The following is a 15,776-nucleotide window of genomic DNA, read 5'->3' on the forward strand; positions in this document are numbered from 1 at the left end:
TCAAACACACCTGGAAAAGAGATGTCAAAAAAACTCTATCAAATTAGGAACAGATTATGAAGATTATTTTCATGTTCGTGAGAATCTACTTCAAATATGCATTTCAGGAACTAAGAGGCATTCCTGGAAATCATTTTAAAATTTTGCAGACTAGATTAAGCAAAAGTAGGTCATCCTAATAAGCCAGTACTATTCTATAATAAATTTCTCGACTAATACTTAAAGATATAGAAATGAATCTGATTCAAGGGCCCTCCAAGCAACTAGTGTAATAGCTGTTAATAGTGAAAGAAGCAACAAGCAATAGTTTTGGTAGAATGAGCTAATTTAACACAAACACAGAGAAAATACGGGCCTGTTATGAAATCAGAGGTCTTGAGCAAGGGAGACATAGGGTATAATATAGAGGAGCAGAAGCACGAGATGGTGAGAGGTGGAAGTAAGGCTGGCACTGGACACCCCCTGCCACAAACAGCTCAACATCATCAGTTGAAAAAACTGCACACTTGAAACTGGACAAATATTAGTTTAGGGTAACAACAAGGACACAGAAATAATATCTACCATACACAAATGGTCCCCTATGTGGCGAGCTCACATCGGAGATGTCTCCCAGCAGAAGAAAATAAGAAAGAAGGAAGGAGGAAGAAAGCATCCACACAAAAATCATGTTCTTCCCAGCACAGACTTCCAGATGCTCATAACTTGCTGGAATATCCCCAGTCATCACCAACACAAGCATCAAAGCACCGAGTTTGGGGTCCAATTGTGTAATAAGGGGTGCACACAGCACCATAAAGGGCACAATGTAAGTCACTTGTGTGTTACTGTTTTAACTGCATTACTTCTCTTACTGGAGGAAGCACTGTGAAGATAACTTTACTGAAAATTTTTCTCATATTTACAAAGAAAGTAATTACCAAATTCTGTCAATGGACTTTTTGGAGCATCAGGGATTCTGGATCCAGAAGGAAGTAGCTGTATTTCGTTAGAAGCTACAATAAAAATATAACCAAAACATCTCTTGATTAAGAATAATACAAGGCACAACACGGATTTATATTTGGCTTCTGGACCACTCATTCCTGAAAAAAATGATAATTAATAAAAAAATAAAAAGTAGTTCCAACCTAGAGAAAAAAACACAAAAATTGTCACTTGAAAGGGTATGTGGAATATGAAGGAAGTCTTTTTTCCCCTAATTGTTAAACAAAGATCCATCAATCATGGGACTTTGACAATGAACATCTGTCTGTAGCTATGAGCACCTAGTTTAAAATTAATCAATGATCCATCTTGATTAGTTTTCATATTTAAATCTTTGTAACAAAGCAAAACCAAGGAAAGTTGAGTATGGTTAAAAAAAGGCAAGGTAAGGTTAAAAAAATGAAATTAGATTGACTGCTGGTTTCACTTCAGTAAATTCTGGACATCTGCTGTCAAATTTAAATGAAAAAAGAAAAAAGTGCAAGTAAGACATTAACGTGAATCCATAGGATTGTGTAAAATGCATTTATTGAGAAGCATTAGCAGTCCTCTTCATGGGAAGATCTGCATTTCAGTCCTGCAAGCATTCCATACTTCCTTCTGAATGCAGGCTAGCTGTGCTTTAGAAAAATCTAAGTGAAGTTTTTTAAAAAACAGAATTAAATACAATCTCAAGTTTAGATTTGTCCTTGTAATTTTGCATGGCTCAGGGAAGAAAATACAAGCAATAAAATCAACATTAGAGAATTTAGAATTCTGAATAACAGAACTAAGTAAGTGTCACACCAAATCACAAAACTAACCATACAACACTGAGATAAAAATTTTTAAAAAATCAGTAGAGCTTCTCTTTCCTTCAAGGCACATACAGTTTTATCCCATCACATGCTATATAAAATTGTTCTTACTCATTGCTGTGGGTGCTACCTAAATGAATCAGCAATAAGAAGAAAATCAAGGAGGTAATACTTAAATTCTATTGCTGAGGTCAGTTTTACAGATGGAAATTCTATGTTATGTCAAACATGCAGATCACAGAGACAGAAAGCATTCATTTCAAAAATCAAATTAAATCACGCAGTGAAATATGTGAAAGCCACAGTTCAGCCAGGTGCATCCTGCTTTACAATTCATTCCAGTGTTAGTCACTGGAACCACAAAAGAAACCAGAATATTTTAATCAGAACTTCCTTTGGAGCCAACACAAAGAGGATGCAGCAAGCAGTAGAAAAATTCTGGGGAAGGTAAAAAAGTGTTTAATGCAGAAAAAATGTAAAAAGCAGAAAAATTAGTTACCCGGTAAGTTTTGAGTTTGCACCAATTTGGGTTTAGGCGTCGATCTAAAATCTTCAGGTCCATGTGTTTTCTCAGCCTCAGCTAGAAGAAAGAAGCTTAATGTAATTTTAAATCCCCTGAACCTCTCTTGATCTACTACCCAAAGCCTGATGCTTTTCTTATCACCATTTCATGTCACATGATTAGAATGATTTCTACAGCAGCTCAACTCCATCATGATTAATGTTTATTTTGTTTTCAGATGTGAAATCTATATGATGCTTTGGATTTATTTTGCTGCAGTTTTATAATAATAAAAGAAAATAAAAGTCATCAACAGCAAAGTTAAGGTCAGAAACTCACACTGTACTTCTGTTACAGCCTCTTAAATTCATTGTCATGGATTATAAACAAGATCCATTACATCACAAGGTAATTTTCACAAAATATTTACAAATTTTCCCTGTTATTCTGAATGGTTTTTAATCCTTCTAATATAAAAATTTTCAGGAACGTAATAAATACTCACCTGTAATATCTCAGATCTTTCAATTTTCTAGTAATTACAGAATTTGTTATAGAATAGGTTTGGATTTCCATTCATTCTTCTAACAGAACATTTTTAGAGTAATATCCAGGCAGTTAAGCTGCACCTAAACTGAATGGCTGGCCATATTTTAATATACTACTGCATTACTATACTCTGCAAGCTGTTTCACATAACAATTAACACCAACAGCAAGTCAGTCAAGGTCACTTCTTTCCTCTGCATCTTTTTGGAGACCCCAGAGGTGTTTAATCAGTCATGCAGTATTCAGAATTGGTCATCTAAGACTGTAAAATGACATGGGTGTGGAACACAGAATGGTAAGGTCTCAGCCTTGAATGCCACAGGCACATTAATGCCCTCCCCAGAGCAAATTGCACAGTATTTAATGCACGTAGCTACTTGGAAGAGATCTTTAATATTGATTGTTGGCATTAATATAGCACTAAGTTTTAGCATTAATTTAATAAAAGATCACTTTCCTTTTGAGACACATTAGAAGACATTTTGGTTTTTCCTGCATGCTCTCCAAGCTTTTTCCACAATCTACTCAGCACACTTCAAGCAAGAGCTGATCATGGAGGTTTATAAACTTCTTATTTGATTTAGTGGGAAAAAAAGTGCTGTTTCCCACATGCTAAATAGTGGGATTCAGATGCTATTACAGTTACAAAAATTACACTATTTTCTAGTTTGGAGGATGTGTCACGCAGCCTGGAGCCTTTACAGATGCTGCTTTGTTACGGCTCAATTCATCTTCTAAGTCAACCACAGTGTTGTCACTGCCATCAGTGCAAGGAGCAGTTCACTGTCCAGAGAAGGCAGAGAAATTTCTCTCTATGAAACTTGAGGGAGAGGATTCTCTCATAAGAAATACTGAAGGAACAACTAACTACCTGTACCTCAGGAGCAGTTCAAAATCTAACATTCCTTGTTGGTGAGGTGCAAAAATGAAAAAAAAACAAATACAAGCAAATACAGAACTCATGATGTTTTGAATTTTTTCTTTTTTAGAGGTCAGAGGGTTTACACTCAAATGAAATGTGTCTTTGCTGAGCAAGCTGAACAAGATAAAACACGCCTAGAATTAGAACAAAAGAAACCAAGCTCTCAGTTTTGCACAAAGAATTGTAGGGATGACGCGAAAATAAGACAGACATTTTTGTTAAAAAGAAGATACAGGAAGAAGAAAGTTTAGGCTCTGAAAGCTAAATTAGAGAAAAGAGAAAAGCCTCTGACTATTCCAGGGCAGCAGGCAAGCTAGGCCTATTGTAGTGGTTCATGGCTGTCTGCAAAGTAAAGCATTAACACAGCCAAGTTACTTTATCATCACAGCATGGAACACAGCAAGAATGCACCCAGGCAATGCTTCCTCTGATTTCTCTTGACTCTCTTTTCATCTTCATGATGATGAATGACAGTATGATGAAAACATGAATCTCACTCCTGATATACCCTGTGAGCACAAGTGGAACCCTTCAGGGGGCAGAATGAGGACAGGAGGAACAGAACTTGGGAGACATGGCAACAAAGGAGTTATTTCAACTGAACACTAACCCTGGTTGATGGATTCACAGGTGGCATTTTTAATTTTCAACCCTACTCCACATTTCACAAATCTAATTCACTAAATTTGTAGTACAACCCCTCACATAAATAACTAGATTTCTTTATTTTCTTTCCTTTTTTTTTTTTTTCTTATAAAAGATAAACTAGCTCTTTCATGTCCCAGACTAATGTGCTCATACTTCTAAGGGTTGGTGAGCTCCAATTTCCCTGTGAAGTTAATAGAAAGACACATTTAGCAGAGAAAAAAAGTTGTAGAAGTAGTTTGAGGTATATTAGACAGCAATTCAAAGATTGAGGAAAACACTAGAGATTTGAGCTGTTGTGTTCAGAATAAATTAGTCCTGAGTGGAAAATATTGTAACAAGCCTGGCAAAAACAAAGAATGAAAGAACTTACTAACAAGCCTTTCCATGGAAATGCATGCCAAGGGAGGGGAGGATTGAAATTAAGAAAACGATGGGACTCCTGGTAGACAAATACATGAAAAAAAAGTTACTAAACTGTGCCACAACACTGAACACACCCTTTGATGAAGAGCCAGTGGAGGACAAGAGCAGCCCAGCTCACAGAGCCTTTCTGATAGACTGCTTGCTGAAATACTTGGAGCTCCCTTCTCTTCTAGCATGGCTGATGACACAACAGCTGCTACAACACAGAGCTCCTGCTAAAGCACTGTGCTCTTGCCAGTCTGGCACCAGTCCTTAAACCTTCCACAGCAAAGAGTTATTGTACCTTGGTCAAAGAATCCACTACGATTTTTCAAATAGCAATGTCTGAATTAAATATAATGAAGTAGATCCTATTGCTAAACTCAATTAATTATGTCTATATACTAAACTGTTTGAATGCAGCCCTTGCAAAGGGTTGGTGCTCAGATCTCTCACCTAAGCTACTCATAAAAGAATACTCAGCATTTTAGCCAGACAAGTTATTTTTCCATGTTCCATGGCAAGACAGAATTACACCTGAAGAACATTTTTCTTTTAAAGGATTTATTTTCACTTCCCTGTTTCCTGACTTCCTTTTTTTTCTGTCTTTAACTGAACTACTGTAACCACAATGGAGCGTGACATACTCTTACTTTAACATGAAGCACTGGTGCTGAGATCAACAAATAAAATCCGAAAGGAATTGTCACCACAGGAAAAAAAGGCATGGAAGCAAAACCACAAAGGAACCTTGAAATAAAGGATGAAAATTATTCTAAATATTTCAGTAAGTAACTATTGGTGTGAGAGCAATAAGAATGTGTTTAGTTGTAACAACTTGTTCCTAAATTGTTACAAGGAAAGAGAGTACTTGCCAATTATTACCAGAGTAATGAGAACTTCTCCAACTTCATAAACACAGTTCTGAGCCTTGTCTAGACATGGCAATGTTTATGGTTAGAAATACTACATATTGGTACATAAATATAATTACAGAACACAAAGGAAAGGAAATGGAATGAACCAATGCTCTCCTCCCCAGCTGCCACATTTCACACTCTTTAGCTGACTGACCATTACATTCCATCAACAAGGAATGACACATTTTGATTAGAGGAATGCAAGCTTGAGGGCTGAGATTTGAGGACATGGATTCTGATGGAGAACCAACCATACAAACGTATCCAGTTCTCACATTCACAGAAAATGGCAAAGTTCTAGAAAATACACTTCCAGATTGCCAGTTCTTAAACAGCAGTTACTTAAACAAGGTATATAATCTAATAACATAGTAAAAAAAAATTAATTCCACAAGAGATGTTGAACTGTAAGAGAAAACAAACCAATCAAACAACCTAAAAAGACTCCTTACAGCTTCCTGAAAAGGATCCACACATTTTCAATGCATCCTTTGATAATAAATTCTTGTGAAGAGGCATCGTTTTTTCCCCTCTTAATATTTAGGATGAACAGAAAAAGCCATCCCTGAGAAGGTTTTGCAGACAGGAAGGAATGGTTTAAAGCAGAATTTGAAGAATATATTTATCTACTGAGTAGAAAATAAAGTTCTAACATTTTCACAGAAAAAAAAAATGGATCAATCTGAAAGATTGTTGTCAATGATTACATTATATTGCTGCATTTCTTTACACCTTTTTAATTCCCAATGTATTTTTTGAAGGGTTTTTTATTCTGCTTTGTTTTTTTTTAAGACTAAGGTGGATTTTTTTATATACATAAGGAGTAAAATAAACACAATCATATTTAGGGCAGTATCTGTCTGGGTCATGTGATGTCAAAGAGACCACATCCTACACTACTTCATCCAGCCAGGAAAGACTTGGCAGACAGAAGAGACTAATGCCAGCAAGATCACATAATATGTCTAAACCAAACCAAAGCAAACCTTTGGTCATTGTTTCCTCAAATTCCTTTTTAAATTCTTGCCACTGTTCAAGCATCCCTTCCTCCTTTCAGCAAAGAAGTTGGCAGAAGCCAGCTATTGCCTCTTGTTACAGCACAGCCAAGACTTCCAACTCAGTTATAGGATTAGGGCCAGACTATAGAAAATGAAGATAGGCATATGCCTTCTTAAACAATTCTGAAATGTGGGTCAATAAAGTGGGTGATAAGTGATCTTCATCATTTGACTCTGAAAAATTCAGCTCTTTCCAATCCTTTCCTCCCCTGCTCCCAGACTGAATATGTTCAAATATATGACTGTACTTGTCATACAAATTCATAAAGTAATCTGTGTTACACAAAAAACCTCACTTGGCCATTTTTCAAATTTCAAGGCATCCATTATGCCACAAAGTATGGTTCTAATTACAAGTAGTTTTAGAAACCTAATAATTATATCACCTGAAACTTTAGTCCAAAATTAGATTTAGATTTTTATCCACATTAGCACTCCTTGCTAATTCAGCCACTATCCTCCTGTTTTCCAGCTACTATTTTAACTGTAGAGCACAAAGATGGGTTTCATTTTATTTTATGTATTTGGCAAAGATATTCCACAGAGTTTCTAAAAACAGAATTTTCATTACCTGGAAGGGACTGTGGGGAGATTTCTTGAACTTCTGGTGTTTTGGATTCAGCAGGCCATACTCCAGTTTCATTCTTAGCTAAAAGAACAGACATTAGAGAGTAATTACATAGATATATCTGCTCTCTTTTACCACAGATTTATTTCTGTCCCACTTTAGTTTGACTAAGTAAGCCAACATGGATAAATGTGGATAGCTGAGTACCTTTAGGATCCAATTAACTTCCACTGCACAATGACTCCAAGCTATGTTAAACACATGCAGTTTTGGTTTTGTTTTGTTCATTAAAAGATACTTTGAAAATAAAAATTTGCAGCAATGATCTAATGACTTGTGAATCATTATTTTCAGAGTGCAAAATGGTTTTCAGAATTTCTCATTTGTTTAGCATTTCTCCTTACCCAGTTTTTTCCTGGATGCTTGAGGTATGTTATCTATTGTCAGGAGAGGAGGAAGTTTCTGCTGACTTTCATTGAGACCTGGAACAATAAGGTGCACTGCAGAGAAAGATGTATGCCATTAATTCCAGAAGACATGAAGGAACAGTCTGCTCTCTGAGATATGTGAGTAGCTATTACTGAATCACTGGGAGCTCAGCCTGAATATCTGGAAAATGAATTTGTTCTATCTGTAATTAACTCTCCCGTTTGATGCTATTTTCCCTTTACACCACTCCTTCTATCACCACCGTCTCATGATTTATCAGAGTTGAAAACCATTCAGCACTGGAACACACAACTCTGGAATACTGCAGCATCACAGATACTGGGACAGATTCTGTCTGGTGGGCCAAGTGGGCTCAACACCAGACTGGGTTAGTATGTGTGTGTTTGACTCACATCAATACACTGAAACTCACACAAAGAAAACTTCTGCCAAAGTTATGGAGTCATAGAAAATATATAAAGGAATAAACAATAAATCCAGGAATAAATTAGTCACAAGGTATATGGTGCAGTGAGCCTTTCATGGAAATTTCAGGCAGACTAGTAGTTCACCACACTGTATGACAGACTTTCCCCTGGTTTAATGTTCTAAGCCAATATTGCATATTCTTATAGGTGAAACAAGAACATAAAGAATGGAAATGGATGACTTGGAGGGAAACAGTAATGCCCCAAGATCTAACTTCAAATTCTAATTGCAAGATTTCTGTAGTTTAATGTATCAGGTTTGTGACTGTAGATGTGATGTTACTGTGCTACCTTAAAAGCCCAGTAAGAACAATCCCTCATCTCAACAAGATCTTTGCCATAGAACTTCATTTGAAGTATGGAAGAACTCCTTGGCTTAAACAATGGCTGTTTCTTCTTTTAAATACAATGACAATGAAATGATTCTACTTCACTTAAGCAACAACATTCTTGAACCATGTGTACCACCCTAAAATATAACAAATATTGTCTGCACCAGCTGCAAAATACCCTTTGATATGCAATGAAAAACAATTAAGATCAAGAAAATTAAAAGCATTTTCACAATTCTAAGTTTCAACCAGGAGTTAAGAGAAATAATAAAAATATCTTCCAGTCACCTAATATTGCTCCTGGGAGAGAAGAACTATCTGGTGCTTTTGACTGCGTCCGATTTTGAATAACTGTGGAGACAACACAGGGATATTAGAAAAACTAATTAAAAAACCAACAAAAAAAGGTGAAATAAGAAACGAAACCACACCTGAAACAAACCTCAGCATTCTAAATACCTTTCATCAATATTTGCAGGTGAGGACACCATCCTAACCCTTTCTGTGTTTACATTCAGTTCAAGAGACTGCAAACTCTGTTTCCTCTACATCGCCACCTAATTATGTGTCTCTTTCCCCTGACATATTAATTTTGGTAAAACATTCTGTGCTTATGCTATCATAGGGCCAGCTGCAGGACATCCCATTGTCCTGACATTCATTTCAGTCTCAAGTTACTCTTGCCCAGTATAAGAATACATTTTAAAAAATGCAGAAACTTACTTTGTTTGATTATTGTGACAGGGACCAATTTCTTATTATCACTCAGTATAATCTGAAAAAAGAAAAAAAATGGTTAAAAGTAGTGCCTTGGGAGAACTGCCATAATAGTAATTGAACAGAGAAATAAAAATAGAGGGTTCTAATCCAATACCATGCCTGTCCCAAGTTAACACTGGATATGGCTCTGGCCTTGGTCCCTGATGGTAGTGCTTCAGTTCCCATGGGATAATACGGTAATATTGCATTTTGATCTCCTTCTATCAGCTCGAGATGTTTTGCTTAATAAAACCACAGTATTTGACAGCTTAGGAAACCCCAATTATTTTTCTCTTAAGGATCTCTGGAGCACTGACTGGGGAGTAGTCCAGAATGCTGAAGAAAAGCTGAAATTTAACTACAGCAAAACATGTGAAACATATGCAATTACAATTTGGTCACAGGACACAGATATATTCTCAGGAACACTATATTTAGAACATAGACTATTCCAGAACCAGGTGCACATTTGTAAACCATCAGCACTCTTGGGCGCATAGCCTGATTAAAGCAATTAGCTCAAAAAAATATTATTTAGTGGAATTGTTTCCAAAGCACAAGCGGCCAACCACCCACATGATTCTTACGTTTTTAAGCTAAATACTTGGACTTTTATGCTGTTCATATCTCTTTGACCCAGGTTACATCTTGCCTAAATGTGAATATCAAATTATATTGGTACCACAAAATAAAAAAAGGAATACATAAATGGATCCCACAATTATGAAAAGAAAACAGTTGATAACAAAGATAAGAATTATGAACAAATTCTGAAAGCTTAATAATACACTCAAGTGATGATGAGAGAAGGTAGACTGCAATGCTAACAATATAAAAATGCTACATACTTTAAAAAGGGATTGTTTTGTTATATTTTAGTTGCAAGAAAGAAAATAATTCCGACAATCACCTTCCATGCTAAATACATTCTGCTCAAATCAGAACCAGATAATCCTAATTTTGCACTTTATGACATCTGGGCTACTTCATGTGAAAGAACACTTGCATGAGAAGTCAGCACTTGATGAAAAAGTGCTAATCATTTACCTAAGGATAGGTATTTTTGTTCTATTCTAAATACTTCTGAAAAGCTTTAAAAACAATAGGCGCACATTAAACACATACCAAAGTTTAAGAAGCTGGAAGAAGGTCAATCTCCACAAGTAGGGTGGACCTTTCCTTGGGGAAATGGATGGAAACAACTAATTCCATAATTACTGTCTGCTAGCTAATAACTGTTTTGCATTGGTGTGAATATGGCTCAGTCATTGTCATTATATGAGGATAGAAATAATCTTCCTTCTTTATTTTTCCTTTTTTACATTTCCATTTTGTTTTCTAGTGAAAAAATTGTGTTGCAGATGATCTGCTTTTGAAGCAGCCCTCCTATTCTTGTGACTAACAAGTTGGATGGAATGCACTTGTTAGAAGAAGGTGTTCAATTTATTGTATTTCTCCTCAGTAGCCTTACAAAATTAACAGCTCTGAAGTTGTAGTGAGTGCTTGCGTAACCTCTACTGTAAAACTTCTAATCATAATTACTATCAGCCTTTTGACTAGGAAACAGTTCTAAGATTGACAAGACCATTCTTTCTTTGTTGACTAATAATGGATGGCTACAATGATAACAATAGAAAAACTCAAAATACATTTAAATGTATTAAAAATGCAATTTTTCACTCAGGAATGAATAATTGACATGAAATCCACGTTGCCCAGCTGCTATAATTGGACTGCTCACCTGTACAAATCTCTAACTGCTGCACTTGAAATCTACCCATGCTGTCAAAACTTTTTTCAGTTTCCACAAAATGACAAATTTAGATATTTCTAGTAATATTTACTGCTTATACAAAATTTTTTGGAAATGTCAGTCTGTCATCTGTAGGAATGGCACTATCAACCATGTTTTTCAGATAGGGAATATAAAGCATATAGGTATTAGGAACATCAGTTATTTCAACAACTGCTGCCATCAGGAAAGAAGATGGCAAATAACATATTCCTTATTTTCAGAGGAAAATTAGAGATGTAAATTATACCATAGGTCAGGCATCTCTTTTCTTACCATATACATACAGCATATTCTTACAGGACTGCACATCTCAAACCTTTGTGAAACAGCACATGGTAACATTACTTTAAGAGACTTGTTCTTTCTTTCTATGTTGTATTCTGATACCTCAAAAAGCCAAAAACAAATGGCATGTACATAAGACATTCCTCAAGGAAGGATCATGGTCAGTCTGGACTGAATAAAGTTTGGAAGAGCAGGAATGTTTCCTTCTAGACTTTAACAAATGGTAGAGGCTAAGACTTTTTGTCTGGAAAACTGGGGAGGACCCAACCTTCCAGGCTGACATGAAACTAGAGGAACTTAACCAGAAAGAAGAGGAAATAAATTTCTACTGCATTTTTTCTGCCCTACCACTACCCATTGTTTATGAAGGGAAGAAGAATGACCATTTCTAGAACACTCCTTTTTTTCCACTCTCTCCTTAGTTGCTGCTCACTCAGCCCTGGGAGCTTAGACAAACTTAAAGGATGAAACTGCCAAAAGAAACACAAGTTGATATGTGACTGATGTTGAAAGGGCAGAATGACTAGATGGGTTGGTAACATTGTTTTAATAAACAGCCTTTAAAAATGTCCTTACAGAGGAGAGTTAGGACCATGTTGATATGAGTCAGTTGTGTCTTTGGAGCAAAATAAAGCACAAACAAACTTGGCCTAAATCACACTCATTTTGGCTTTGCATCAATGATCTGACTGCACAATGGAAACATACCCCACCTAGTGCTGTGGAAACTGAAGGAACAATGTAAACTATCTGCTTTTTGGTTTTTTGCACCACTAAAACAAGAATGATAAGGGAACATTTAGAATAATCTTTGGTATGTTTTCATGATATTTCTGTGGAGGGGGTAAAGCAGAACTGCTCTGGAGCTGAGCCCTGTGAAGATCACAAAAAAGACTAGATGTTGGCTCTAGTCCTCCTTTCATACTTGAGCTGTGCAAATATTTGGAGAGCTGGTTTAGCTCATTTTCTCAGGACTTTGCCTGCATAAATAGAATCCCTACTTGCACAGAAGCAGCATAACAGTCAGGGTTCTGGCACAGAGGGTTTGCTAAGAGGAGCAAAGGAACTCGGCTTGCACTCCATAGCCCAGAGTGAACTCCCTGATCTTGGGCTCTGCAAATTTAAAGACACTCGTGGGACCAAGGGGAAGAACAGCACAGTTGACGTCATCAACATAACGAGAGGAGTACCCTCCTGAATATCTAACCAACTGGATTTATATTACTCACAAATAAAACCTTTTCTTGTGAACTCAAGACATAAGTATATTTCCAATAATGTAAGCATTCCACTGATCTAACTCTGTATGTAATGCAGTTATTGAAGTATTACTGCCCTAAGTGAATGGACATGGCCTCAAGTTGCACTGGGGAGGTTTAGAGCAGATATTAGGAAAATTAATTTTCACAGAAAGGGGTGTCAAGCATTGGAAATTACTGCCCAGGGAAACAGTAGGGAAATCATCATGTCTGGAAGTGTTGAAAATACATGGATACGGCACTTGAGGACATGGTTTAATGGTAAACATGGTGCTGGTGCAGGGTTAGCAGCTGGACTTGAGGAACTTAAAGATCTTTTCTAACCTCATTGATTCTATGATTCTGTGCATACCTAATTATTCCTAGAAGGAAATGTATTTAATGAATTATGATTTGATTCCTGAAGGAATTCCAGGTCTGATAATTACAGATTGTTTATAATAGTCTGAAATATGAAAAACAAACAGTGAGAAAACCTGTGCTACCATTTCCTACCATGAAAACCTTTGGAAAATCTCAGACAAAAGAGAATTGTGAAGAATGGGTTATTTGTAATAATTAACACTCATGAGTTAATCCTCTAATATCTCTAAAGTAAGAGGGATTTCTACAACTTTTCTTGGGAAGTTATCCCCTAGTCTGCCTCAGGGATAGTAACGTAAAAAAGATGCAGAACAAAAAAAAAATCCTCCAGAAGATTAGATGCTTAAAATTGCACTTTGATGAAAAAAACAAGGAAAAGGAATATAAATAAACCAATTTAATCTCATAGTAGAACTGGTAAAGTCAGAAGTTTTGACTTAAATGTATCTTTTTTACTGTATTAAAATCCACTAGCTGGTTTGATCTAGAGAGCCTTCATTTATGCTACAGCTCTTGGAAGAAAAAAAATCTGGGTACACGAATCCATAAACAAAGGAAATCCATCCATGCTTGTTTGAGAATGTTTATGGAAAAAGTCAAGTGAGGGGAAAAAAAAATCTTTATTTATAAAAATCAATTATTTTAAATTAAATGGTAAAAATTTTACCATGCCACATAAAAGGATTTAATGGACAGCCTAGCAAACTTGATTAAATTGCCCTTTCCAGCTTCCTCTGGTTCTGCAAACACTTGCCTCACATATGGGAACTATCAGTGAATTCAGTGGGATGACTAATTTAGAAAACTTGAGTATATACAAAATTACTCTATAAAATCACATCACCATGTTACCCCAAAGTTAACTGATCACAACAAATATCACAGTTTAAGAAACCTGACTTCTTCAAAGGAATAAGCAACGTCTCAGTTTTGAATCTACAGCTGGAAACCATCAGATTTATCTTAGATAGGTTGAAATAAGTGTATGTAATCATCTCAGTTAGAGTTCTCAATTATTTTGTCCATCAACACATTTAAACATTTTCCACACAGTGCATTTAACAGATTGTTTTCTATACTGGCAGTTTGTGGCCTTAATTTCTTTCTCACTGAACACTAGCAGAGAATAAAAAAATTTGATCATATGAAATATGAATCAGGTTAAAAAAGAGACTGCATACCTGTGTTTGGGAATTGGGTACCAACTTATACATATTCTGGAGTTGTCCATTTACTTTTTTACCTGTTTTGACAGAAAGAAAAATAAGTTCACAGAATTAATTTTTTGTTTTGTCCAAAGCAAAGCAAGCCAAGTTTATTCACCTTTTGTCAGCTTGGAAAGTTAGAAGGCTTAATTAAAAGCCTGTATAAAAATACATCATGGAAAAATTGTTTTGTCCTGTGTCTCCAGATCCATTAATATATCTGCAAGGCCCTTTCTTCACATTTTGACAGCATGGAAATGAAATGTATTCTTCTTGTTTGGTTTATGGTTTTGTTTATCTCAGTGTATCAACAAACCCTGACACTTTAACTCTGAATTTTTTTTCTTAAGTTTTCCTCTTAGTTTCTAAGTATTAGAAGTTTCTTGTGATGCAGCTGTTGAGTAAGTCAAGAAACAGTCCTCTTCAGCACCTACTCTCTTCTAGCATGCTGCTTCAAACTTTCTCTGTATCTTCCATCTTTACACTTTTCTGCTGCCCTTCCAACAATGGATGTGCAAACAAGAGTCAAGCTACATGTTATCATATTTTTTTCAAATTCCATCCAAAACAGATGAGAAGTAGAAAAAAAAATTCAGCTCTAAAGAAATATCAATTGAGATACACTTGAGTTGGAAACAAGTCTTTCAAAGTGCTCGATACTTCTAAATAACAGGACTTACAACTGGCCTAAATTCAAGGGAAAAGTGACAGAAGTTTCTCAATGACTTCATGAGAAAATCATGGCAAGAGAGTCTGAAATAAGCTACTTTCATCTCTTCTGAAAAAAAATCAGTTAAATAAATGCTGAACTTTTGCCATGCCTTTAATGTGTTTTCAAATAATGAATTAAAAGCAGATTCTCCTCCCAACCCCTCCCAACATGTTTAGTATATAACAAAATTTCAGCCTGTGGATTCAACAAATCCAGGAACACGCAAAAGAACTTTCAGTTTCTAGTAATTGATATATTCTTCAGTGGGAACAAGAACATTTACAGTGAAGGATGTTTGGTTTAAGTTGAGATGCTTCTCCTACATGAGAAGAACTTGACACAAAACAAGAAATCAGCACAGAGAAGAAGTGTCTGTTTGTGTTGATTGATAAATTGTACAGGAATCTGGTTGTACATTTATTATAAATATACACTCTCTGTTTTCTGCCCACATTTTCTGTATCTACCTGCTATACACTAAAAATATGAAAGGCTTGAATTCAAAAGTGCTGACAATTTTGCAATGATAAGATTCTTTATCAGTAGACCAGAATGTAGACATGCAGGGTAATTACAAACTTTTGGGATTTAGCTGCTGCAGAAGCATCCACTGAATACACAGGTCTACACTGCAGACAAGAGAAATCTTATGTAAATAGAATATGATCTCTTAGAAGAAATAATCTTTCAACCAAACTCAGTGGGTCTCCACAAACTTACAAGAATGATTCTCCTGATGTATTAATAAAGGAAAATGTCTGTAAGAAACAACAGCTGGAAATACATTCTATAGAAAG

General features: G+C 35.9%; 1 protein-coding gene across 38 annotated transcripts in view; it reads right to left on the bottom strand.

The window, feature by feature from the left end:
• Positions 1-15,776, bottom strand: part of ABI3BP (ABI family member 3 binding protein) — a 168,226-nt gene that overhangs the window by 79,104 nt on the left and 73,346 nt on the right. For 33 of the 38 annotated variants that reach the window (XM_059836480.1, XM_059836488.1, XM_059836609.1 and 30 more), the window contains 7 exons: positions 14,244-14,305; positions 9,325-9,376; positions 8,890-8,952; positions 7,757-7,852; positions 7,356-7,433; positions 2,284-2,364; positions 921-995 (listed from right to left, as the gene is read on the bottom strand). In XM_059836480.1, coding sequence (XP_059692463.1) covers positions 921-995; positions 2,284-2,364; positions 7,356-7,433; positions 7,757-7,852; positions 8,890-8,952; positions 9,325-9,376; positions 14,244-14,305 — 507 coding nt within the window. The remainder of the gene's footprint in view (positions 1-920; positions 996-2,283; positions 2,365-7,355; positions 7,434-7,756; positions 7,853-8,889; positions 8,953-9,324; positions 9,377-14,243; positions 14,306-15,776) is intronic. The other 5 variants (XM_059836513.1, XM_059836616.1, XM_059836584.1 and 2 more) reach the window with 3 other exon arrangements.

This window comes from Haemorhous mexicanus, chromosome 2 (genome assembly GCF_027477595.1).
Source record: "Haemorhous mexicanus isolate bHaeMex1 chromosome 2, bHaeMex1.pri, whole genome shotgun sequence".
Classification (NCBI taxonomy): Eukaryota; Metazoa; Chordata; class Aves; order Passeriformes; family Fringillidae; genus Haemorhous; species Haemorhous mexicanus.